Source organism: Polyodon spathula, chromosome 23, assembly GCF_017654505.1.
Source record: "Polyodon spathula isolate WHYD16114869_AA chromosome 23, ASM1765450v1, whole genome shotgun sequence".
Taxonomy (NCBI): Eukaryota; Metazoa; Chordata; class Actinopteri; order Acipenseriformes; family Polyodontidae; genus Polyodon; species Polyodon spathula.
Genome location: NC_054556.1, coordinates 27,434,681 through 27,459,120, shown reverse-complemented (window position 1 = coordinate 27,459,120; position 24,440 = coordinate 27,434,681). Strand labels below are relative to the sequence as shown.

The following is a 24,440-nucleotide window of genomic DNA, read 5'->3' as shown; positions in this document are numbered from 1 at the left end:
AAAAAGCAGCAGTCACAGGTTATTCTAGAACGATGTGTTTCTTCCATAATTCATCGCAGGTCCTGTTGGATACATGAGACGAACCCTGCCACACCTGTGCGGCTTGCAGAATCCAAATGATTAATGGCAGCGTGATTGTAATTTTAAATATTTATTGGTTCCAGACTGCTGGAATATAACAGAGGCGTGCTGAGCTCAAATCCTGTGCCCCTGGAGAATTTCACTTTCATTTGTTTTTATTTCCTAACTTCTCCCATCAGAAGCTTTCTTCACCCTTTTCTGAACACAATCTGAAACTTATTTTTTTCTTAGTGACAGCCATGACAAACAGAACAAACTGCAGGATGCCCAGCGCTCACAGCTATTGTCTGGCGCAGGTACAATGCTGTATATTAACTTGAAATTGGCTTTTCTTCGAGCAGCAGGGCTGGAGAGCTTTCGACTAGCGCTGTTTCACCCTTAGCATTGAAAGGTGGCTGTGTGGAGACCAGCACCTGCATGATATTCATCACCAGCCCCAGCGCCTGTCTTGTAATTGAGCTTTCTTTAAACTCTTTCAAGCTGACTTCATATACCATCACACGTTCATGGATTCAGGATGAAAATGGAACGCTGTTGTACAGAAGGGAAAAAAATCTCTCCCAATAAGACACTTCAGGTGTCTGCCATGGCCAGCACAATCCTCGGATCCTGATCGCATTCACTAACTTTGTGATGAACCTGCGCAACACATATCATCATTGTGACGATCATTAGCATAGTATTGAAATGATCAGGAGTCTGAAGTTGAATATATTGTTCCTCCTTTTTAGCTGCGTGAACAACTACTGTTAGCAACCCTACAGTCTCAAATGTGACTCTGTTAATTCAGAGCAGATTCAGCAGGGTTCTGACTGCTTGAATTCCTGGCACCTGCATTACCACTTCAATAATATAACTGTGCAAGGGAAGTTCTGAAAAACCAGGACCGTGTGCAGCATGGCTGGTTCGAGCTTCTAACCTGTCACAATCCGCACCAAGAGAGATCTTCTAGCACACTGTTATCTGAACTATCGCTAGAACCTCAATCTGGATCCTGTGGTTCTTCAACGCAGCTTCGTCTCTTAAAAATGGAACTGCTGCAAAATCTTAAGACTCTCCTCTCTCCCCTCCTGTCTCCGTTCTCCTCTCCCCTCTTCCCTCTCCCCTCTCCCCCTCCCCGCTCTCCTCTCCTGTCCCCGTTCTCCTCTCCCCTCTCTCCCTCCCCGCTCTCCTCTCCCCTCCCCGCTCTCCCCTCTCTTTAAATGCTGAACAAACAGCAATTTTCAAAAGAAAATCAACAACATGAAGGAAGTTTCTCACCTACATAAACGGCCTTTCAAGATCAGCTCACACAGACAACTCAAACATGAGCTCCCCCTCTCTCCCTCTGTGAAAACATCCCCGCTTCAAAGCCCCAAGTGTTTTGGGTTATTTTCTGTGTGCATGCTGTGGGGTACGTGTGTTATTTTTCTCAATCTTTCATGCAGAAGTGCATTACATATTTTGTGATTTTTGGAATGGGCGAGGGCAGGAAACCACCCCACGCTTGGATACCTTTGAACAATTTGTAGAGGCAGCGATGCACAGCTTTGCTTATTTTACAGTGTGGGAGCTGTGAAATGAGGTTCTTATCCAGCATTCATCTCATATGGAGCTCCTGCCAGTTGTCAGTTACAGGTTTTCTTTTTTAACTTGCATTGATATTAGCATTACTTTTGGAACACTTGTCTTTCACTGTTCTGCTTTGCAGCTGGTGGTCCAAATTAAGGAGCGACTGAGAAATTGTTCCACTTATAACATTGATGGCCTGGTTGATTGCATTGTTACGGTGTATGAAAATCCAAAAATTCATGGGGGATAGGATTTGCACGCTGAAGCGTAACATTTAAAAATGCAGGTGCTTCTTTCATGTATGCTTGTATAATTATTTCCAGATCACTGTGCTTTTACTATTCATGATATTAAGATTGAACTGGGAGGTCGGGTATTCATAAAGCATTAACATGCCAGTAAATGCAATGCAGTCATACTTAATTAGCGCCCGAGCAATGCTTTCTGAATTCAGAATGCGCCTACACTGTCCACTGGAATCCTGTGAAATCCTACACTCCACTTCAACTTAGAGATCAGTGTGAAGATGAGCTGATTAAAAAGGATTGGCGGAACGAAATTCATTTCTTCCATCCGTTTTTTTTTTTTTTTTTCTGTGCTAGCAGGAGTGAACTTTAAAATATTTTGGCTTGGTTAACATGTTACAATTATACACACAGAGACTGAAGGGGAAATAAACGTTCCTTTCAGTCTGGGTGCAAGCAGGAATAGAAAACAAAACGCTCTTGAAATAACCGAGAAATACATTACTGTGTGAGAATATATTCTGAGCCCTATATAACTGTGCTTATATATATATATATAATGCTAGCAAGTACTCCAAGGTTCGGATAAGGGAGCAATCAATTAAGGGGCTCGGACTGGCCCACGCAGATACACACTTACAATCTCAAAAGAAAAACGAACCCAACACTACTTCAATACACTCTTCTACAGGTAAAGGAAGCCTTGTAGCTGCTGTTAATATAACAATCTGCCAAAGTTAGATGGAATGTGTCACTAAAAGTGTATTTATTTGAAAAAGCATTAGGGACATGAAGACACTCATCACAGTACTTCACAGTGATGAGGTAAGCCTGCTGCATTTTTTTCTTCTTTAAAGCTAAACATAATGATTATTGTCCAGGGGGGTCCCCCGGTGGAGGCCACCTCCCCCCGACAACTAAATCCTCAAATTCTCTTTCTCTTTTTGTTTGTCAATCAAAGTGTTCACTTCGCCCACCCCCACCCCACGGGGGGGATGGAAACATGACATCATGCTTCTAACACCCTCCTATCTGAGAAAGCCCGCTTCCCAACACTTTGCTTTTTCAGGTGCCTAATTTCATGCAAGTGACAATTCATCAGAAATAGTTTCCAGGACCACTTTGGGATAAAAAGAAAAAAAAAAAAAAAAGTAAAAACATCAAATCACAACAGGGATCGTAGGAATCCTTTAAAAAGAGATTTCACTTCACATCTGTCAAGGGAGACCGAACTCACCCCACAAATCAACACATTCAACGCAGCGGAGCACTTTATAACAATGACAGGAGTTCCCCTGTCTGTCTGCAGCACCGGTGACATGGGGTGACAGTTCAGACAGCAGAGACGCGCTCTCAGCTCTCCCTGATAACCCGTGCCATGCCACGGTAAATGCATGGTACAGTCCTAGTGAACTGTAGCGAGGGCTGGAACACTGAGAGTCTCTGAGACGCATTTCTTCTGATGGATCAGGGGGTGCTGTGATTCCTCCACACATAGCACACTGGCGTGAACGAGACCGCTCCCCGCTGGTATTAACTTTGTATTTTCCATACGCCAATGTTTAATGAAGGGTGCTGGGAGGGGTTGAGGGGTTCTTGAAGTTGAGTAATCGCTTCATCAGCATGGGGCTCTGCTGCCCTGTCTGCAACTCCACGTCAATCACCATCTGAAAACAATCGACTGCATCTCTCCTTACTACCAACACAAGGCTGGGACGTCAATCAGTCAGTACTGTGCCGCTGGGGAGTTTTGTTCAAGTCTCAGGTTTGAGAGGCAAGTGTTTTTTCCACTACCTTACCTGGCACTCCCACGGGTTAGGGAGGCAAACCCAGCAGGGACTCCTCATCGCGCTACAGCAGACCTGCCAGCCAGGTGGCTAGTGGACACCTGCAGAGCTGGCCTTTGTCCTCAAGAAGCCGGCAGCTCGCTGACATCCACTCTCAGGTTCCTGGGTGTAAAAGAGGAAAGTGGCTTGGCCGTGGGATCACAGACATTTTCCTTTACAGAGGTAGAGCTAGCCAGAACACAGCCTGTAATCAATGCAATGGCAGAGCAGTGTTCCTCTACCACTTAAAAACAAAGAGCAGCAGCATAGCAAGAGCATGGACAAGCACAGGCAAGCATGGAGAATCACAGAGAACTACGGTAAAGTTTTGAAAAGCATATACAGGAAACAGCAACACTGATGCACCGCTAGTAGAGATGCTGGAACTGCAATCCTCACAATCTACTGCTTGACTGCATTTTTAGAATATAGCTTGGTAAATGTCAAGTGAAGAAAAATCCTTATGAGAAACGCACCTGTGATAATGTGCCTGTGACGGGGTCTGTGGACCCCACAGTGCTCAAACAGGAATTCAGGGCTGTTTAGAGGTCAATGGCGCATGTGCAATGGGTGTTTTTCCAATGGTACTGCACCCTAGTAAACACGTTGTATGAAATGGGGTTATCTCAGATTTCTTAGACCTAAAAGTAAACAACCCCTTACTTTAATGCCTGACACTGAACTAGCCTTTCCCCCGAAGCGGTGTCGTGTGGGCTCTGTTCTGTGCCTTACTTGGGTCTGTGTGCCTCTGTTGCAGCCGGACTGGTTACTCTGCGGTTCGTGCGCAGTCAGTGCCGTTATTAGCGTAGGACGGATTCCTGTGACATTGCTAGGAGGAGGGGCGCGACTAGGAGTGTGTTATAAAACACTTGCATAATTGTTATTCGAAATAGCTTTTTTCCCACCTGACCGTGTTCCCCTGTAAATGACATAAAGTCTTGCGGACGGCAATGTACCGGCGAGCTGTGCATTGCGCTCTTAGGAGCGCTGTCTGTCTGACAGCTTCGTCAACCCGATCGTTGCAGAAGGTAATGTGTTTTGTGCGTGGATGTGCATGTCTATCTGCACCTTCCCCGCGTGTTTTCTTGAGTTCAGTGTGCTTATGAAATAAATAGTAGCTTGAGAGACCGCTCAAACTAACGGAGTATTTAGTACTGCGTACCACGGTTGTATCATGACAGATGTTACTGTCTGTAGGACTTCTGCCGTCACTAATTTAAGACAGTTCATTTCACTGCACCTGTAGCTATTGTACCTGCAATTGTACACTGGTTCTAGTCTCTCAGCGCAAGTATAATCTTTATGTAGTGAAGGAAAGAAATAAAGAATTGTGCGTGCCTGCTGTGTAAAGGGAAGCAATTACTTACACCGTGTATCTTCTGACTGCACTGTTGGTGTTGGAAGTAGAGTTATGGTAAGGGTTGGAGCTGAGGTTAGAGTTAGTGCTGAGCCCAGCTATGGTTAGGAGTGATTCTTCCATAAAACATTAGTTATTTTTATACTGATATACTGTAGACAACCGTGCTAGAAATAAGACTCCCATTCCATTGCAGTGTGAGCCATTCCTGGTTTTGCTATCAGTTTAATGAAACACACCTGAGCTTGTTACCTATGCACTGTGGCTAGTTCCAAGTAAAACCTTCGTTTGTTTGATAAGCTGCTTTGTTTTTTCAGGCTCGGCTGCCGGGTACCTGTGATTCCAGGCTCCTTTCGGTTTGCACAAGGCCAGAATTGCCTTTCCATTCACTGCCTCATCAGTGCAGGGCTCTACATAGCACTAACCAGGTAACTTATGTGACAGGGAGTGTTGTGTGATGCTCTGCTATTACGGGTTCAGTCTGTAGGAGGTTAAAAGCTCTATAACCGTGACTGCAGAGGAGCCCGGCTGTTTTTCACTGTGGTTAAGACGCTCGCTTGCGGTGCGTGGAGTTGTGTTAATTTTAAACACTTAACACTAATGTTTGAACTCCAAACTATTAACAGCTCTGCGTAATAATGCCTTTGAGCAGAGCCAGAGTGAAGACAGTGTGTGTGTGATTCTTTGAGTGCAGCACTCTATCACTCATGAGCATCCAAGACCTGAGAACTATTAAAATCTGCTGCCTCAGCCAGTCAGGGTGCAGTCTTTGTTTTGGTCGATGCAGCATTATTCTCCGGGTCACAAAACAGTTTCCATTTTTGCATATTGCAATTCTTGAATGCTTGTATGTGTATATTTGTGTATTGTTTATATGTCCTGGTTTATTAAAACTGTGCTTGCTCCCTACAGCTTTTCACAGCAAAAGAAACTCCTCAAACAGCAGCAGAAGAAGAAGTGGGGGCTTTCACCAAGTTAATAGAAGCAATGGGCTTCACAGGACCGCTGAAATACAACAAATGGGTAAACTGGTCTCTCTCCTGTGCTGTGGCTAACTTTTGTACTTGTGATGTTTGCGGTCCTTCGTGGTTTTGATTGCACCCCAAGTAAAGATTTCTTCAGTTTTCAGTGTTAGATCAGACATACCTGAGCTTGTGGCAGTTCAGCACACAGTAAAACCTGGAATGGCTCAGTCCGCTATGCTGTGAGAGTCTCCTGTACTGTGCTGTGTTGTTGTAACTGAGACAGGATCGCCTGTTTTTCCGTGACTCAGTTCACCAAATTTGTGTTTCTCCTTCTTTCCGGTACATGATAAAACGCACATCTGTGTTTACAAAGCAAGATGGTAGCGGTGGGCTACAGTTTCGGAGTTGCACAAGTTCCTGAAACAACACAGCGCAAAGCAGCTGTGGCAGAGCCAAGAGAAGCACAGCCAAGTCCTTTATTTGCCCACTGGCCTTGAGAGTCATTTATTCATGAGGCACATTCCACCGTTATTATAGCATTGTGTGAGCCAGCCAAAATCCTAGCTTTTTATAATGTGTGAATTTGAATGATGTATTTGAAACGTCCGCAGTGTAACAAAGGTGACATAAAATAAATCTGTAAAGCCAATGAAAGCGAGAGACTCAGCTGTGCTTTGGTATTTATGTTAAGTTACGATTGCATTGCTTATAATGAGTAAAAAAATTATATATACATATATATTAATGTGTGTTGCTTCAGACAAGAATTACTGGGGGGGCGTAAATTATTTTTATCGCGGTGTGTTTTTATTTTTTTTCTGCAGAAAATTAAGATTGCAGCTTTGCGCATGTATACCTGCTGCGTGGAGAGGATTAACTATGACGATTTCTTTGAAAGTAAGTACGCGTTCGCTTCAGCTTCGGGTAGGAGTGCATGACTGGGTGGAATTCAACAAGCGACCCGTCTGTGTTGTCTGTGGTTTCTAAAGCGCTGTGTTGTGTTTGCAGAGTTCTCCCTGCCAGACACACTGAACTCCTGGTTTCTTGTGGCACAGCTCCATGTCTGGTGAGTATTGATCTGAAGACAGTACAGTACTTTCCTGTACGTCGGAGGCTACACTGAGGACGTGACGAGGCGTTTGGAACAGGTCAAGCACTCGAGCCTTCTGTTATGTAAACTCTCTCATTCTCAGTTAGAGCACTTCACAGTCCCTACAGGATCATTACTGCGTTTGCCCTTAACTTCTACTTGCCTGGGCACAACTTCCATTTATTTATTTTTTTTCTTTTGTTCTATGTCTTGCTTTCTGATATACTGGATCCCTAAAAATATTTAGATTAGATTCTGGTAAATCCTGAAACAAATTCATGGAAGTTATTTCCTTGTTACTTCCTGTGGGTTATTGCTTTTCAGCATTTCAAGCCTTACTAAAAACAGACACAAAGCCATTTAAAAGGAGATGTCAAGCTATCCCCTGGTCCTATTTATAACCTCTGTATTTATACAGCGTAACCTGAAATAACTGAAGCATTTTTACCAGTTTTTAACCTGTTTTTTAATTTATGATTTTAGCCTCCTGTTACCTTTTAGTTTGTTGCCAACTAGATGGAAAGGTTAAGGTACAGTAAGGACAAGCGTGCATTTGTCATGGACTGGAAATGCTGCTTGAAAGTGGAAAACGTAGGTGGGGAAAGATCCACATCAGCGTGTGAGTGGTTGGAGAGAGAGGATGCATAGTGATTTTTAGCTGACAGCTATCTCAATCCTGTAACCGAGTGACGATATTAACATTCTTCCATAGCTCGGGTGTGACCTTAATCTTGGGCAAAGCTCAATGCTACCCTATTCATTTATTGTGTTTGTCCTCCTATAAACCTCAGGGCTCTGCTCAAAACCCTGTTAAACCCAGTCTGCGGGGCTTTCAATTACAACTGCTTGTGGGTAACGCTTGCCAAATTGTATGCAGGATCTCTTAAAACTGTCCATTGTCAATAAACACTGATCTTTAGCACCTTTCACTCGCCCCGAGGAGAAAAAAAGGAACTCCTTTGTGCTGAAAATAAGACCAGTGTGTAGCGCATTTAATGTACAGTTGTGTAATTCTAATTTAATTTAGACCTCATGCAATGAATGGCTGAGTAATACTGAATGTGAAAAAACCAGACCCAGTTTTCCTGCTCGAGGAGGATTCAGAGGTAGAATTCAGGCACAGTATTAGCAGATAAATGAAAGGGATTCCATTCGTCCTTATGCTTCAATAGATACATATGCAGATATGCAAACAGTCATTTCCAGAGTGGCATGCTCACACTTTTACAAATGCAACACAAGTTTAGCCTCACATGTGCTGTATACTGAGACTGTGCTGTATACAGTATTCTTTCAATAATAAATGACAGACGCTTCAATTTTAGTCTCGGTGTCAAAGCCATGGGTTTTGGTTTACGTTGATCTGCAGTATAGTGTGAGGGATCTCTTCATGTTCCCACTCTGAAGAATGTGCGCATGTGCTCCTATTGCACGTGTCAGACGTTCACCTTGCAGAGGTGTGATGGGAGCCGATTACAGAGTTAAAAAAAAAAAAAAGAGAAAGATAATGGGCAGGAGAGGGTTGGTCCTTCCATGCAGTAAGGGGGGGAATATCTTCTGGTGTGACGGTGTTATAGTTCTGTATCCTTTCTTTCTGTGATTGAGTAGGTCAGCTGTCGGCCGAGGATAAATGACTATTACATTTCTAAAAAACACTGTAATAACTAATAGCTGCCATCTGTGAACACGAATGGTTCTAATGTTAACAGATCATTTATTTCAGCCTCTTAATAGATTACGTTATCCTCAACATGAACGGTGTCATATCAGTTTATAATATGACAATGTTGTTTGGAAAAGCCCAGTTAGCAGTTGCTATAACACACTTGCAATATTATTATTATTGTTATTATTATTCTTGTTAGTAATAATATTTTTTTTGGAGAGAGTGAGAAATGAACGCCTACATTACCTCACCTCGTTGCTTGATAAGTTGTTCCACGACAGCGCGGTACATCAAACAAACGCAGCCTTCTTGAAAGTGAATGGTTTAAAGTGAGTGCCATGACTTATTAGGGAAAGCCACAGTCTCTGTTGCTGTTGTCTGTCTTTTAAATACTGTTGTTGTTCTGTCTCAAAATATACAAAAATACATTAAAAAAAAAAAAAAGGTCACGTTTAATTATTGAGTTAAATAAGAATAACGAGGAGAAGAAGAAATAAATGAACTGTAGGATAATCAGAAGAAAGGATACTGCGAGTCTCTAGAAGGTAAGAGGCTTTAGCAGACACAAAAGCAAACAGCTTTTCCGCATTACAAAGTGTCTGATGTGAGAGTGACTGGTAGGCAATCTACAGGATAAAATAACCTGCGCTAAAGAAATCGGAATAATCCTTTTGTTTGTTGCCCCCACTGCTTTGTGAACATGCCGCACTATGCACAGGAAGAAATCCACTCTCTTGCCCATCTGATCCTCGTTTTGCCGTTAGTTTTCAGTGAACTCTTCTGCTGACAGTTCCGTTCGAGGAGACTAATGTAGCTTTTGCATCTGCACCCTGAGACCAGTGTGTGAAACTCAATTTCCTTCTACAGAAGGAGGTTCAAGAGTAAGCAGCGGGGTTCTGAAAAATAGAGCGTTACACATGTTGCAGGCCACTGTTTAAATAACATGCCTGTCATTCTTCTTTTCATTGTAACATCCTCACAACTTTTTACACTTAGAACTTTAAAGTCTGTTTCAAAGCTCTTTTCAAAATGTTTGCTCTAGTGCTCTGCGGTTTGAGATCTGTCCTCTAAATCACTGCAGGAAGAGCAATTTAAAAATAAATAAAAACATAACAAGTGCTTTATTGTATGTGATTTCTGGTTTGATTTGATTATTTTAAATCCTGTTGCATTTCTTGCCGTGCATGCCTGAGCCTCTAAGCGAGTCTTGTGTGTACTGTAGAGAAGGGTCTGTTTATCTTAATCAAGCTGAAGCACTTCACAGATCTCCAGTAGCTAAAGCTTTGTTAGTAACAATATTATTAAAGCCGGGCCGGAATGATGACGCACAGTAAAACTGGGGTGGATCGTTGCTTCACAGCTGTAATGCATACAATTTGGCAAGCGTTACCCACAAGCAGTTGTAATTGAAAGCCCCGCAGACCGGGTTTAACAGGGTTTTGAGCAGAGCCCTGAGGTTTATAGGAGGACAAACACAATAAATGAATAGGGTAGCATTGAGCTTTGCGCAAGATTAAGGTCACACCCGAGCTATGGAAGAATGTTAATATTGTCAGTCGGTTACAGGATTGAGATAGCTGTGCGGCTGTAATGCATGTGCCTGTCACTGCTGTCTAAAACTGAGAGAAGTACTGGCGATGATGTCACCCTCCTGCCATTGAAGAAATGCCACCTGCAGCCATGCAGCATGAAATCTCTGGGGTCGTGTGCCAGTGCAGGAAGGGTTCGGCTGCACAAGAGGGACGTGTCCAACGCTCGGGTAGCATGCAAAACCTGACATGTGGCTACTCCGGTTGTCATGCCGACGGATGTAGAAAAGAAGGGCCTCTGCGAGCTTCTCTTTGGTCACTGTAATCTGCATCTTCTCAAGGTTGAAGTCTGTGGTTGGGTAGGCTGTTAAAGGCTTTCATTGGAATGTCGTTAAGTGTTTCCAGTGTTCTCGAGCATGAACGCAGTTTCTGTGTTACAGCACTGAGGGCTACCATCCTGTTCTCCCCTCGTGCTTGTACAGTGAACGGTTTCAGAATCTGAAGAGCTTCTGTTGGGACCGGCTCTTTAGTTTGTGCAGAATTGGTTATAGACACCATCCAATTAAAAATGTCATCCCAAAGCCTCCAATGAATTCTCCAGTCGTACAAGACCAGTATTCATCTCTGTGTTCATTTTCATGCAGTTTGGCTTTTTTTTTTAGAATGTTTGTCAAGTAAAAACTAGAATCTACAGGCGCTGCTTAGAACTTTGTAAACTACGGCTCTCTGATTGGCTGAACAGAGTTCCCTGATTGATTCATAAGCATTGCAAACTAATCCACTGTGGCGGGAGGCTTTACATGCGTTTGGTTCTGTTTTGAATTAAGGATGTGCCTGGTTCGAATGAGGCAAGAGGGCAGAGCTGGGAAGTATCTGTGTCGCTACGTCGTGCATTCCATGTGGGAGGACGTGGAGCAGCGAGGCAAGATCATGGGGGTAAGTGATCCCCTTCCTTTCTCTTCCTGCGCTTAGGACTTCAGTTCCATGTTCTGCAGCTATTGATTTGTAACCACAGCAGTGCCCCAGGGCCAGATTCCGCTAGTCTGCGTGCTTCCTGTTGGTCTCATGTGGGTTCTCTTTTAAATCGGCAGCATTCTTGGTCTGTTTTGCTAAATTCCCTCAGAATCATTTGAATTAAAAGCGACATGTGATCTGATTTTCTTTGATAGTATGGGGGCTTAGCAGGAGCAAGACTAAATTGACCCTTTCCCCAAGTTTCAAATCTTAGTTTATATAAATCTGGCACACCTATGAAACATTGAAATACCTCCAGCTTCCATCTAGACGAATTTGACAGACGAAAAGGGTTAAATGCTCTTGTGCTTCTAGCTGGCTGTAACCTTCATCTACCATGGAGTAGCTGCTATTGCTTATGTCAGGCAGACTTATTCACAAAAGCTGAGCTGATTCTCTGGGAGGAAGGCTGCAAGGTCAGCATCTCTCTTTGAAACTGTTAAAGGTCCACCGGTAAAACAAACCACACATGATGCTAATCGATACTTTCAACTGAGTTTTGATTCTGTACCCAGAAAACAACCCTTGTGATCAGTCTCTTTAATACCTCACAGTTTACACTAAATGAATATAGTTTGCAACGTCTGTGGCTTTGCTGTCCAGCGCTCTGAGAATCAGTATGAAAGGAGTGCTCGTTCCTTCACACATCCACCAGCTTAACTACCCAGCTCTGCTCGCCAGCACGTCAGCTAGGGCGAGGGCTTGGAAACGGACACAGCTGTGAAAACAGAGCGGAGATCTTCTGGCCTCAGCATTTTGTACTGCTTCAGACGTGTTTCCCGGTGAGGAGTTGAGAATGACAGGAGCGGCGTTCTCTCTCGCTGCCTTTAGACACCCTAAAGCTACATGTGCTGTATATCTTTCCAAGCCCCAAGCCAAGCTTTTACCCTGGTGCACTTGCAGCACACTGAGTTAGAGAGGAAACTGAACTGTACAGAAAACTTTGCATAGACATGTTTTTGTATTTTTACTGGTTGCACATGCTTTTCTCAGCAACAGGGCTATGAGGGGAGAAACGTCTTGAGTGAGCCAGACAATGCCAGCTGGAGACCACGTCACCAGGGTGCAGCAGCTTTGTAACATCTGCTGCTTGGGTTCGTTGGGTCAAAAGTTTAGTGAGACAGTGTGCGTTGGTACATGGGTTGAAGTGGCGCTGAAAGTGAGCAATTTGGTGTGCAAATTGCTCGATTAGACAGTAAAAACAGCATGTTAACGCCTTTTACTGTGCATATTTACAGTACAGATCTGCAGTTAACTAAACCAGGCTCTGGGGGTTGCATATACATATATACATATATACATACATACATACAGGAATTTAATCCATTGAGACCTAGATCTCATTTACAAGGAGGTCCTGTCAACAAGCATATACAATAAAACAACACAATATCATGTGTGGTACTGTCTTCAGCCGAACATGTGCGGAATCAGGATCAAAACATTTACATGAAGCCCTAAACAATTTACAAAGATCATTTTTAAAACATTTAAAAGAGAGACTCTCAAATGTACTCCTTATATCCTGGCTGAAAGAGTTAAAAGTTTTTGGAAGCTGATAAGCAAAGGACATTTTACCCAAATGTGTGCCGACTCTTGGAACGACCAGGCTGGCAGAATCACAGGAACGCAGAGTATAGTTGGTTTCATACCTATTAACCAGAGCAATTAAATAGAGGCACCAGTGCTTTGCTCAAAGGCACAGCCAGGGCTGACCTATAATTCCTCTGACTTCGGAGAAGTTACTGTAATAAAGAGCCCCTTGATAATAGCAGAGAGAGGGCAGGCTGCACTTTTCACAGCCCTGGCACTGTTTGCTTTACCCATGATTTGGAGCCTTCTGTGCTCTCAAAGCTTTTGGCACTTGCCAGTTTTAACTGTTAGGAGCCCTGCATGCTCGCAGTACAGTGTATACCTGCAGATCCTTCCTCGGCCTTGTTTTATTATTGCCAGGTGCATGACTCCTCCTCCTCCTTCTTCAACAATAAATAATAATTCTGAAGATTAAGCAGAATTACGCCTCTAAGACGAGGGTATTTCTTGTAACTCTTGGCGGCAAAATCCTAAATGTAAATAAATCTTAAAGGTGACATTTTACATTTTACTGTTTCATTAAAAAAAAGAAAAATCGCATAAGAAGCGAATCATAAATCACGGGAGGCTGTGTTTATTTTCAGAGGGAGAATAATGTGCTGCCTGTGGTACATGAGACCTGCTCTCCCCCACCGGGGCAGCGGCACTGCTAAGAGTTTAAATTGCAGTTCAGTGTTTACAACTGAGGGAGAGAAAAGGGCCTCTAATGAAAGTATGTTTTCTGTTGACTTGGAGGCAGCATTGGGAGTTCTATGCATTGTTTAAATGTGCTTTACTGTCAAAACTGTTTTAAATGTTATTAGCTTGTCCATTCGCATGTATATTTAGTTTTCATGCGTTTGTTTTTGTTTTGAAGACAACCTCATAGGCAGGTTACTATGGAAACTTTGTCACCATTGCACTATTAAAGCCTTCTGAAAGTTTCCCCTAGTAAAAGCACACCCAAGTTGTAAAGCATTGTGGAAGCATGATAAAGCAGAAAGAGGTGTGGTAATGCATGTTAAAATGGTAAATGGCAAAATGACTGAGCAGATGAACCTCTTCCATTAAATACATATTTAACCAGGACTGAACTTTGCGTTGGTGTTGCATCAGCCTGGGGCTGGAAACAGGGCTAAGCAGCGCAAGGTTAGATTTGCCAGAATACTGTGGCAGTGTAACAGCATTTGTTTTACACACACAGAAATGCATGTAGTTGACATGGAAAATGTGATCGAAGGTGAGCAGTGAATTATGATACTGCTTGTGTTAATTCATAATGCTGGTGTAACCAACACTAAGACGGCACCAGATGCACGCTCTGTCCGCTCCGTGTTGGGTTGGATTTTAATTGGAGCGATGAGCCCTGGTGATCCCGCTCTTTCCTTTGTTCCAGATTGAATCCGTTGCCCTGAAGGCGAGCATGAGAGTAATGACGGAGAATTTCTACGCAGCTATTTTCGGATTCGATGAGGTAAGGAAGTTTATCTTGTTTACAAAAAAAGTATCATACTGTAAAGTGTTTTTTTGTAGCCAGCAGGGAAAAAATAAAAAAATAAACATGCAAAAAATTAGCATTACGTAACCCGAATGGGCAAAACAGTTTGTTTAAATGAAATGCAACAGATGTGCAAAAAAAAAACATGAATGCTGGGAAATGAGCTCACTTTGCTTTGTTTGAGTCCTGCTTGGATATCCGCTTCTCGCTTTGCTTTGTTTGAGTCCTGCTTGGATATCCGCTTCTCGCTTTGCTTTGTTTGAGTCCTGCTTGGATATCCGCTTCTCGCTTTGCTTTGTTTGAGTCCTGCTTGGATATCCGCTTCTCGCTTTGCTTTGTTTGAGTCCTGCTTGGATATCCGCTTCTCGCTTTGCTTTGTTTGAGTCCTGCTTGGATATCCGCTTCTCGCTTTGCTTTGTTTGAGTCCTGCTTGGATATCCGCTTCTCGCTTTGCTTTGTTTGAGTCCTGCTTGGATATCCGCTTCTCGCTTTGCTTTGTTTGAGTCCTGCTTGGATATCCGCTTCTCGCTTTGCTTTGTTTGAGTCCTGCTTGGATATCCGCTTCTCGCTTTGCTTTGTTTGAGTCCTGCTTGGATATCTGTTTCTCTGAGTTTCTCGCTTTGCTTTGTTTGAGGGGCGTGTACTTGCAAAGCATTTTCCAAACTGATTCTCTGGTAGGACGGGACCTGCAAATCAGATGCTAGTTAACACGAGCAGGAAGAGAAGAGCACGGACACTGCTTGTCTGGCAGAAATCCTGTAATTAGCAAAGCCAAGCGTTCGGTGCATTTTCGTTGATAAACCTGAATAATGTTATTAACCATGCGTGTTACAAAAATGTAATTGTTGAATCAATTATCCAATATTTATATAAATGTAAATAATGAGGAATGGAATCGATTGAAAAATCAATTTTCGATTTAATCGTGGCAGCCCTGATATATATATTACAGCACTTAATGGGTTAAAGTGATACGTTGTGAGTGTGTTTGCGAGTATATCACCCCCCCATGCACAGTCTCTCTTTCTCTTGATATCAGGGAGTCCTGTCACATGACCGGGTCCTGGCCGCGGCGCTGTGGAGGAACCTGTTTAATCGTCAATGTGAAGACCCTCGTCAGCTGGAGCTCGCTGTGGAATACGTTCGCAAGCAGGTACGAATCACACCGGAGTGCAGCGTCTCTCTCTCTCTCTCTCTCTATCCCCCCTCTCTCTCCTCTCTCTCTCCCTCTCTCTCTCCCCCCCCTCCCCCTCTCTCTCTCTCTCTCTCTCTCTCTCTCTATCCCCCCTCTCTCCCTCTCTCCCCTCTCCTCTCCCCCCCCCCTCCCCCTCTCTCTCTCTGTCTCTCTTTCTGTCTTCAGTGCCCAGGTCTCCTTGAGGAAGAGGTCTTTTTTAAGTTACTGATTCCCAGAAGCAGTCCCCTTTTTATATTGTATATTTTCATGTTCTCTTTGATTGAAAACGTCTCCTGTGCAGAAACCCCTGCAAGCAGACTGAGCTTGCCCGACGTGTTCCACATGGTTCTAAAGATTCCCCAGGAAAGCAGTCCTGCAACCTTTTTCTTTGCCCGCTCGCCCTGGCGGTTTCCAGCGAGGTAAACAAACCGCACGCCACTCAGGATCGGGCATTCAGACCATGAGACGCGGCAAAGCACATCAGCCGTGATTCATTTCATTGCAAAAACCTTTTCAAAACAACGCAAAAAACAACAGGGGAAAGTTTAAGGTTTTACGTTCAGTATGAATTTATTTTGAGGAAACCAAACCAAAAGAAGAGGTCTGAGTGGCAACATTTCACATTCTGGAGTTTGAGAGGCTGCTGGGTTTTGTGAAGCAGGCTTGACTGGTTGGAAGATAACAGCTGAGACCAGACTCTTGTTTGACAGATTTTGGGGGGGCCTGCTTTTTTCTGTGTGCGTTTTAATTTAAAAAGTATAAAGGGCGAGAACCGAGGGGGAAAAAACTAGCATTTAATCAAAGTCGTAGCTCATTCGCTTGCAGGTGCACCACATAAAATATTACTGTTTCTGATGACAGACCCCTGAGTGGGGAATCACTTTGCTGGCCGCAGCAGTGAAATCACGTACTGAGGCCCGCATGCTGGCAGCGCTGTGCATCATTACTCACGCTAATTACTTTCATCAAACACTCCTTCCATGAGCTAACACAAGCGCTTTAATTAACACTTCAGGACTGTTAAAGGGCTGAGCCCCTTCGTGCAGCCCAGTCCAGGAGAATGATAATCTTACCAGTACACCGGCTCCCAGAGGAGACTCCGAGGGAATGTGCAGGGAAGCAAGTTCAATGGGTCATTATTAATAATAATAACCCTAATCATCTGGCTTTTTTATGTTAAATAGTCATGTGTGCCCCCCCCTGTATTAAAAGCAAAAGGAAGTGGACTATACAAAGGTATTCAGACAGTACCAAAGTGCTGCTTCTCACCTACAGTTGGAAGCACACCCCCACTTCTCTGTAAGCAGTTAAAGCTAGCACCTCTGCGAATCACACGTTTTACTGCGTGGCGGTGCAGGGAATCTGAAATGCATGGCAAGGACTTGCAGGTAAAATAACATGATTTCTGACTTTGCTGTTCAGGAAAAACAAGATCAAGGAGCAGATTTAGGGGCTGTCCAGTCCCGGTCCTGGAGGGCTATTCCACTCCAGGTTTAACAGGTCAAACGATATAAATAACGCTTCAGGAACTGGATGGAGGGTTAATTGCTTCAATTAATCAATTTAGAACAGAGTTGGAACAAAGGAGTGGAAGGCACAATTTTGTCCACCTAAAAAAAAAAAAAAATTTTGAAGGACTTCCAAAGTAGAAAACTAACTGTAGTCAAATAGGTCACCTGACATTAAGAGGTTCAGATGCATTTATTAACACTGCCTTCCTGTTAGCTGTTTTTCTTATTTCTGTTTATTTGTATTTTTTTGCTAAGCCACACCGGTTGGTTCCAGCCAGGGGTCTGTTTCCTCGCTGCCTGGGTTAGTGCCCCCCCTACTCCCCCGACAGTAAATCACTCTGAAGCTGTTCGGACAAACAGCCTCAGAATACTCCAGAGAGCTTCGTGACATCATCCAGTGCCTTGTTTTAACCTGCAGTCCCAGCCCACTCTGCTGTGACATCGTTCCCATCGTCGGGGAGAATGCAGTCTGCTCCTGGAGAGGTCACGTGACACAGTGCTGACCCGGATAAGAGCTCAGACGGGCCCCCAGTTACAGAAAACCACTGAGACACTGAGACGCTTTGTCAGACGAAGATAGCATTGTTCTGTTTAGGTCGCAAGAAAAAAAAAACACATTGGCTGCACTCTAGACGAAAAACATGCAAACATGTTTACCTGCAGCAGCTTCCTCTGTAGTCAGACAGGTTTTGCAAGCCAGGCGGTATGTACAGCACAGCAGTTTAAAAATCCCAGCCCCTAAATAACTTTTTTCTTTTCTTCTGTGGCCTCCTCTTGACCTTAGATGCAGTACATGGATTCACTTAATGGAGAAGACCTGCTGCTCACAGGAGAAGTGAAATGGCGCCCTCTTGTGGAAGAGAATGCACAGAGCATCCTGAAGCCCACATCGCCCCAGTATAATGATGCCGGTCTCTGAGCTCCCTTCAGCTGACCCGTCCTCCCCAGACTCCTCCTTCACAGAGTGGGCTGCGATTCTGCAGCAGACGAAAGCCAAACAAACTGGCGATGCTCTGTTAGCACTGCAGAGTTTACCAGGAAACCTTTTCTCAAATAAAACAAACAAAACAAAAGCACTCGCGAGATGAGCACAAAGTGGTGTAAAGAACGAGTTTAAAAAGCATGAGGGTTATTGGGGATGTGTGCGTTTCACATACTATATACTGTGATAGATGACTTGAGCCTTGTTTGTAATGCTGTAGCTTGATAGAGATTTAGTGATAGAGATTTGATGGAAGTGGTACTGGCAGGTGGTAAAGGGCCTGCCTTCTTCTTCTTCGTTGAGGAAGGTGTGCAGTACAATAAAGACATATCGTACTTCAGGTGCATAATGTTCCCAGTTCTTTCTGCAAGTACAGTAGTGGTGTGGGTTTAATCCTTTCAAATGTGATCCCTCTCCCCTGAACGGCAGGTAACAGATTCTAATGATCACTTATGAGCCTGAGCGCCTGTGTTGAGTTACAGCCCTCAGCCGGTCTTCAGAGCAGAGAGCAGCAGTAGCAGCTTCGACCTGCTTCACTACCTTATGCAGTCACTCGGCAGCCACCTGTCCCAGCACGCTGACACTCGGCAGCCACCTGTCCCAGCACGCTGACACTCGGCAGCCACCTGTCCCAGCACGCTGACACTCGGCAGCCACCTGTCCCAGCACGCTGACACTCGGCAGCCACCTGTCCCAGCACGCTGACACTCGGCAGCCACCTGTCCCAGCACGCTGACACTCGGCAGCCACCTGTCCCAGCACGCTGACACTCGGCAGCCACCTATCCCAGCACGCTGTGGTGCAGGACTGTACAGCACAAGCGTAACACACTGTGTGTATTGTAACTCGAGTGGTTAGTAACCCTGTTCATGCTCTGTGTTGCTGCAGGGTTTTTAATAAAACACTGTGATTGCTGTTCTGTATCCTAGCAGGGTAACACAGTTTTTGAGTCCTTGTAAATTCCTCTGTGCTCTGATCATGTTCTTTAACTCTGCCCCAGGTTAATATGTACTGTATGTTCAGCTGACATATGCATCTGCGCACATACATGCTTTAGCACGCCCTAAAACTTCACTTTCACAGTTAAGTTGGCAAATCTGGAGAAGGAAAAACATTCAGATATCCCCCTTCTATAAAAGTATCCCACAGTAAAAGCATAGCAAAGTGTAATAAAGCATACTGAAGTCATAGATGAGCATAGTAAAGCCCTGCTAAATGTGGTAAATTACTGCAAGTTTACCTTGGGAAACTTTTTATTAGGTTCCTGCCCACACAGTTCCAAGTGATAAATTGACTTCACAGAAACAGGCATAAAGTATTTGCATCAGCGTTTTAAAGAGCAATGCAAATGACGGCTCTCATCCTGCCTTCCTCTTAGACCCCAGCAATGGCTGACAGTTACAGACACTTCCCTTTTCACCAGAAAGATGAATACAAAAACATTCAAAACAAGACCGGTTCCATGGGTGTAGAAACAGTGCTTATTATATTCAGTGTATTCGCTTCTGAATGCTCTACCTTCTAATACTGTGCCTTGTGAAGCGCTGCAGATCTGCTGTAGTGTCCAGTGTGATACACCCTGTCTTCATTGATTTGGGTTTTCTTTACAGTTAATGACTGTCTGGCGATGTCAGTGTTTTAAAGTTATATCGATGATATTTGGGATCGCGTGTCCTGGGTCATCAATCTAGGGGATTGCTCCTGAAGCAACCTCTTTGCTCACAGCAGTATCTGGTACGCAGGAGCTGTAGGGAGACTGGAATGAAAGGCAAGGGGAGCTGGCTGGTGCTTATAGTCTTCAAAAACTCAACTCATTGTCTAGACTTTCACTGTGATACGTGTTTATTACTGTTTGAAACAGTGAGATTTTGTTTGCTGTTGTTTGTAAGCTAGCTTTTAAAATGCAAGACTTTTTAAATCAGTTGTTAAGTGTAACTTTGGTTCAGTGGTACAGTCCAAGTGCTACAGGAAGCTGCTTTACAGTGTTTTATCCGTATTGAAAAAAAAACCGCAGTAAAACAGCACTGCATATTTACGAGATCTGGATTGGTATGCCAACCATAACATTGTGTCACGTATACAGTGGCTTGCATCCTGAGTAAATGCACCTCATTCTTTCCTTTGTTCAAAACTCCTTCATAAATGCTGTGTATGTTCTCTGGCTTTCTCGGTTTCTTGTGTGTGTCTTTGAACCTGCCGTTCCTCCAGAAGAGGGCAGTTTGCCAAAGTTATAAAATAGTTTTGGGGTCAGTGTGTGCTTTAGCATTCTTTTTCAGCTCTGAATGCACGCTGGTAAATCTCACATACAGAGATAGTTATATGTGGAACCTTTTCAGCTAATTGGAGTATCTGTTATAGAATCTTTTGCCAGAATAAAAAGCCATCCATGTTTTAACCCTTACACTGCTCGACTGAGTTCTGTTGGTTGTTAGTTTTTAAAGGCTGGGCTCCACACTATCCCATGTCAGGATGTATGCACAGCTAAATCATCGTGGCAATGTACAAATGTGCAGGAAGACTTTCCTGAGAAGGGAGGAGGAGCTCTGCTTTCTGTTGTCCCTTTTGTTCAAAGTTCTGCTGCATTATAATATTCATTGTGCAGTACCCGGGAAATAGATATTTAACACAGAAGTAAATTCCAATTTGTTATTGGTTCAAATCAGTCACATGAGACAACTGACATCACAAGCACATCAGATATGAGTGATGAGGAAATCTTCCCAGATCAGAAGGCAAGCGTACTGTGCAGGTTGTTTGTTCTAAATGGCGTGTACAGTAACACATTGCAAATATAAATACACACATTTACAAATAGTCTACTGCTGATGGAAACAAACATGACTGGAACACAAATCACTTTCAAACCAGGCCGAGGGGCAGGTGCAAACCTGCTCACCTTTCAGGTAAATGTTTTGATAGTTTCATCCCAACCTGTATGTATTATTGTCATTGGCAGCACATCAGCACGACATCAATAAAAATGAATGCAGCTGCCATGCATTATTGCAGACAGTAAAACATGTTTTCATCTAACATGCAAAGATGGTAGAAAATGAGTGAACTCTGCAGACTCTAGGATCCAAAGTGAGAATATGTCCTGAAAGAGATTTAGAGGCGAAGGTTCCTGGTTCAAACTCACATGCCCACAATAACACACTCTCTTCACAATCTGGTTTTTCTAATTGTATAATTGTTAGTTTTTTTGTCTTTTTGAAATCTAACTTTATATATTGTTTTGTTTTGTACTGTTCTGTTTTTTATAAACTACCTTTTTATCTTAGTTTTTTTCTCATTTTACATTGTTTAATTGAACACCTTGCATTCAACTCCTCAGTAAGGAATCCTTGGCACTGCAGAAGCATCTTGCTCTGTGTCTGTCTCTGGCACAACAGAAGTACAAATAAACAACACCTAAGGTCTTTAGTGACCCAGCTTTTTAAATCAGATAGCTGTGGATGTGATCCATACAAGAACAAGAAGGTTAGCCACACAGCTTGGGTTACAGGAGGGATAAGGCAGTTGATTGCTTTGAGGGTTTTGTAATGTTAAACTGTGCCCCTCTGTGTGCAATTATGGAAACAGTAAATGTGTCCAAGACAGGCCATCTGCCGGCACTGTGTCTGAACCCTTCCTTGCTGTTTTTGAACTCCCCAGCGGCAGTACAGGATGGGTTTTCTCTCAAGATGTTTATCCACCTCGCTGGTGGTAAGTCATATATTATCATCCGTGCCATGTGCTGTGTTGAAATACATGTATTTGTATAGGACCGACCTGCCCTTGGTGAAACACCTTTGAAATGACTTGATCAAACATAAATAGACTCCACAACAAGGAAAAATGCCAAACGAAAGTCAGACCTCACAACAAGGAACAAATGCCAAACGAAAGTCAGACCTCACAACAAGGAACAAATGCCAAATGAAAGTCAGACCTCACAACAAGGAACAAATGCCAAACGAAAGTCGTGCATTTCATTTGCATGCAGCTAGGATGATTGTCAATGGTTCTTTTACATGAAAACTTGGGATGTTGGGTTTGGTTCAGGCCATGGGAAGCTGCAGTCATTGTAACTTATAATTATGTTATTTCATTTTCTATTTCAGACATCACATATTGGGGAATTTTTAAAGCACCCCTGTGGCTTCAACAGAGCTCTTGGAATCATGTCTAAGAACTCTTTGAATCATGTCTAAGAACTCTTCGAATCATGTCTAAGAACTTTTCAAATCATGTCTGAGAACTCTGCGAATCATGTCTGAGAACTCTTGGAATCATGTCTAAGAACTCTTCGAATCATGTCTGAGAACTCTTCGAATCATGTCTAAGAACTCTTCGAATCATGTCTGAGAACTCTTCGAATCATGTCTAAGAACTCTTCGAATCATGTCTGAGAACTCTTCAAATCATGTCTCAGAACTCTTCGAATCATGTTTGGGAGCTCTTCGAATCATGTTTGGGAGCTCTTAAATCTTCAAGTACATCTGGTACTCCCAATGGGGTGTAAGAACTGCATCAGTAGGAGAGTGCAGGGGGCTCTATATTGAATCCAGTACAAAGGCAAATTTCCTGAAGCCGCATAACTGCATAAAACTAGCAAGGGTCCTGAGACTAGCTTAGCTCTTGCAGTGAAACCTGCTCCCCCAAACAAGACAGGAGTGCAAGCTGCAGGAAAACCCCAACAAAGATAAGAGATTGCCTGTTAGTCCTGGTGTCCTGCTGCGATGATTGAGTGATAAAGGGAGCGTTATACTGGTGAGCTAGCATTGAAACACTCAGTTTCACTATAGCCCTGCTCCCCCTCTTCGAGAAGAACTCCCCAGCATTCCCAGGCAGACACTCCTGAAAGAAAAGATCTTTCCAGTTCTTAAATCCACAGCGTGTGCCTCCAGACCATGCCCCTGCTTGTCAGGACTAGTTAATAAGCAGGCTCACAGTTTCCCAGGCTGGCTGCATGCACTATGGCTGAGCAAAGTGCAAGTGTTCTGTGTAATAACTCTCCACCATCAGGCCTCATTCCTACCATAGGGCTCCCAATGCAACAGGTATTACAGTTGACAGCATGCAAATTACACATCTAACCAGTTATGAGGCAGTGTGGCGTGCACTGGCAGGACCAACTGTATGGAAAAATACATTCAGTGATATTGTATTGAACTACTTATTATACCAACTATTAGAGCCTATCTGTGCCTGTGTGTATTTGTATAATAATGTATGTGTCCCTCAGCAAGGCAAATAGGACCCTGACTTCAACCATAATACAAATCATAATACTAAACTCCTCTGAAGAAAGTAAACCAGTTTGCCTGAAACCAAGACAGTGTTGTGTGTTATGCTGTTGCCCAACACAGAGTGTAAGGTGTGGTGGAAGCGAGGGAGTTTCCTCTCTCTCTCGGTAAGGGGGCTCTCTCTGATAGGGTTTCTGTAGAAAGAGAACAGATCTTGAAACTGCCATGACGCCCGGGTCCTGTGATTGCTCCAGGCAGAGTTTTGGAACTATGATGTCACTAGCACAGGACTTGGGTTTCGGGGGAGGATATTTGAAAGGGTCGTTATCGAACAGAAAAGGAAAACCCTTTCAAAGCTCTCGAGAAAGACTTTGTCACAGGTGTAGGATCTCAGTTCAATTCAAATTCTGAATTGGAGCATGAGAAAAACGCAAGAAGAGAAGAACAAGAGGAGGCCACCATGCAGCCGGCTTCCAGCAGCTCACTGACCCCTGAACTCTTTTCTTTATTTATTTATTTGTCTTATAAATTCTGCAAGGTGTGACAGACAGTAAATGGCGTACTGAATAAAAACCGGTCACGCCAGGAACCGAGAGACCTCCATATGTGGTCTCCCAGACCCCGGTCAGCATTCATCTTGCACTACCTAATGTTACTATAGGGTTAAACATGGGACTGGGGACCAGATGTTAGTATCGACAGTCTCACAATTTATTCAGCGCCCTTTAGAAAGGTTTTACTGCTGTAAAAACCCAATGAAGCCAGGAACAGCGCGGTGAATTACAGCGGGGCTTTTTAACAAGGGACCAGGGCAGTGCAAATCATTTCTGAATCATTTCAAAACAACACTCCTGTCAAAACAAAGTTGCACCCCCCCCTCCTATGCCCTTGTTCGGCACACACGCTGAGTCACCATTTACTCTGCACACAGAGGCCCCGTGTAATGGGATCAGGACGAGTGACTGTACTCAATATGGAAGGTGCTTCCTTTGAAGCTCATCCAGTTCTTATCATTAGGTATCCACACATCTAATGGTCACATGGCTAGTTATAGTGTTTGGCTTAAATAAAATACCTCTACTTATAAACAACAGCCTTTTTCATTTCAACAAATACTAAGAAGAAAATAAGATATGACAATTATAATTCAT

At 43.6% G+C, this 24,440-nt stretch overlaps 1 protein-coding gene across 1 annotated transcript; it reads left to right on the top strand.

The window, feature by feature from the left end:
• Positions 1-4,518: 4,518 nt before the first annotated feature.
• Positions 4,519-18,401, top strand: LOC121298100 (ubiquinol-cytochrome-c reductase complex assembly factor 1-like). The gene is made up of 9 exons (XM_041224909.1): positions 4,519-4,731; positions 5,378-5,488; positions 5,973-6,083; positions 6,850-6,922; positions 7,034-7,091; positions 11,138-11,246; positions 14,293-14,370; positions 15,434-15,547; positions 17,864-18,401. The coding sequence occupies exons 1-9, from the start codon at positions 4,654-4,656 to the stop codon at positions 17,996-17,998; spliced, it is 867 nt and encodes a 288-aa protein (XP_041080843.1). The 5' UTR covers positions 4,519-4,653; the 3' UTR covers positions 17,999-18,401.
• Positions 18,402-24,440: the final 6,039 nt, after the last annotated feature.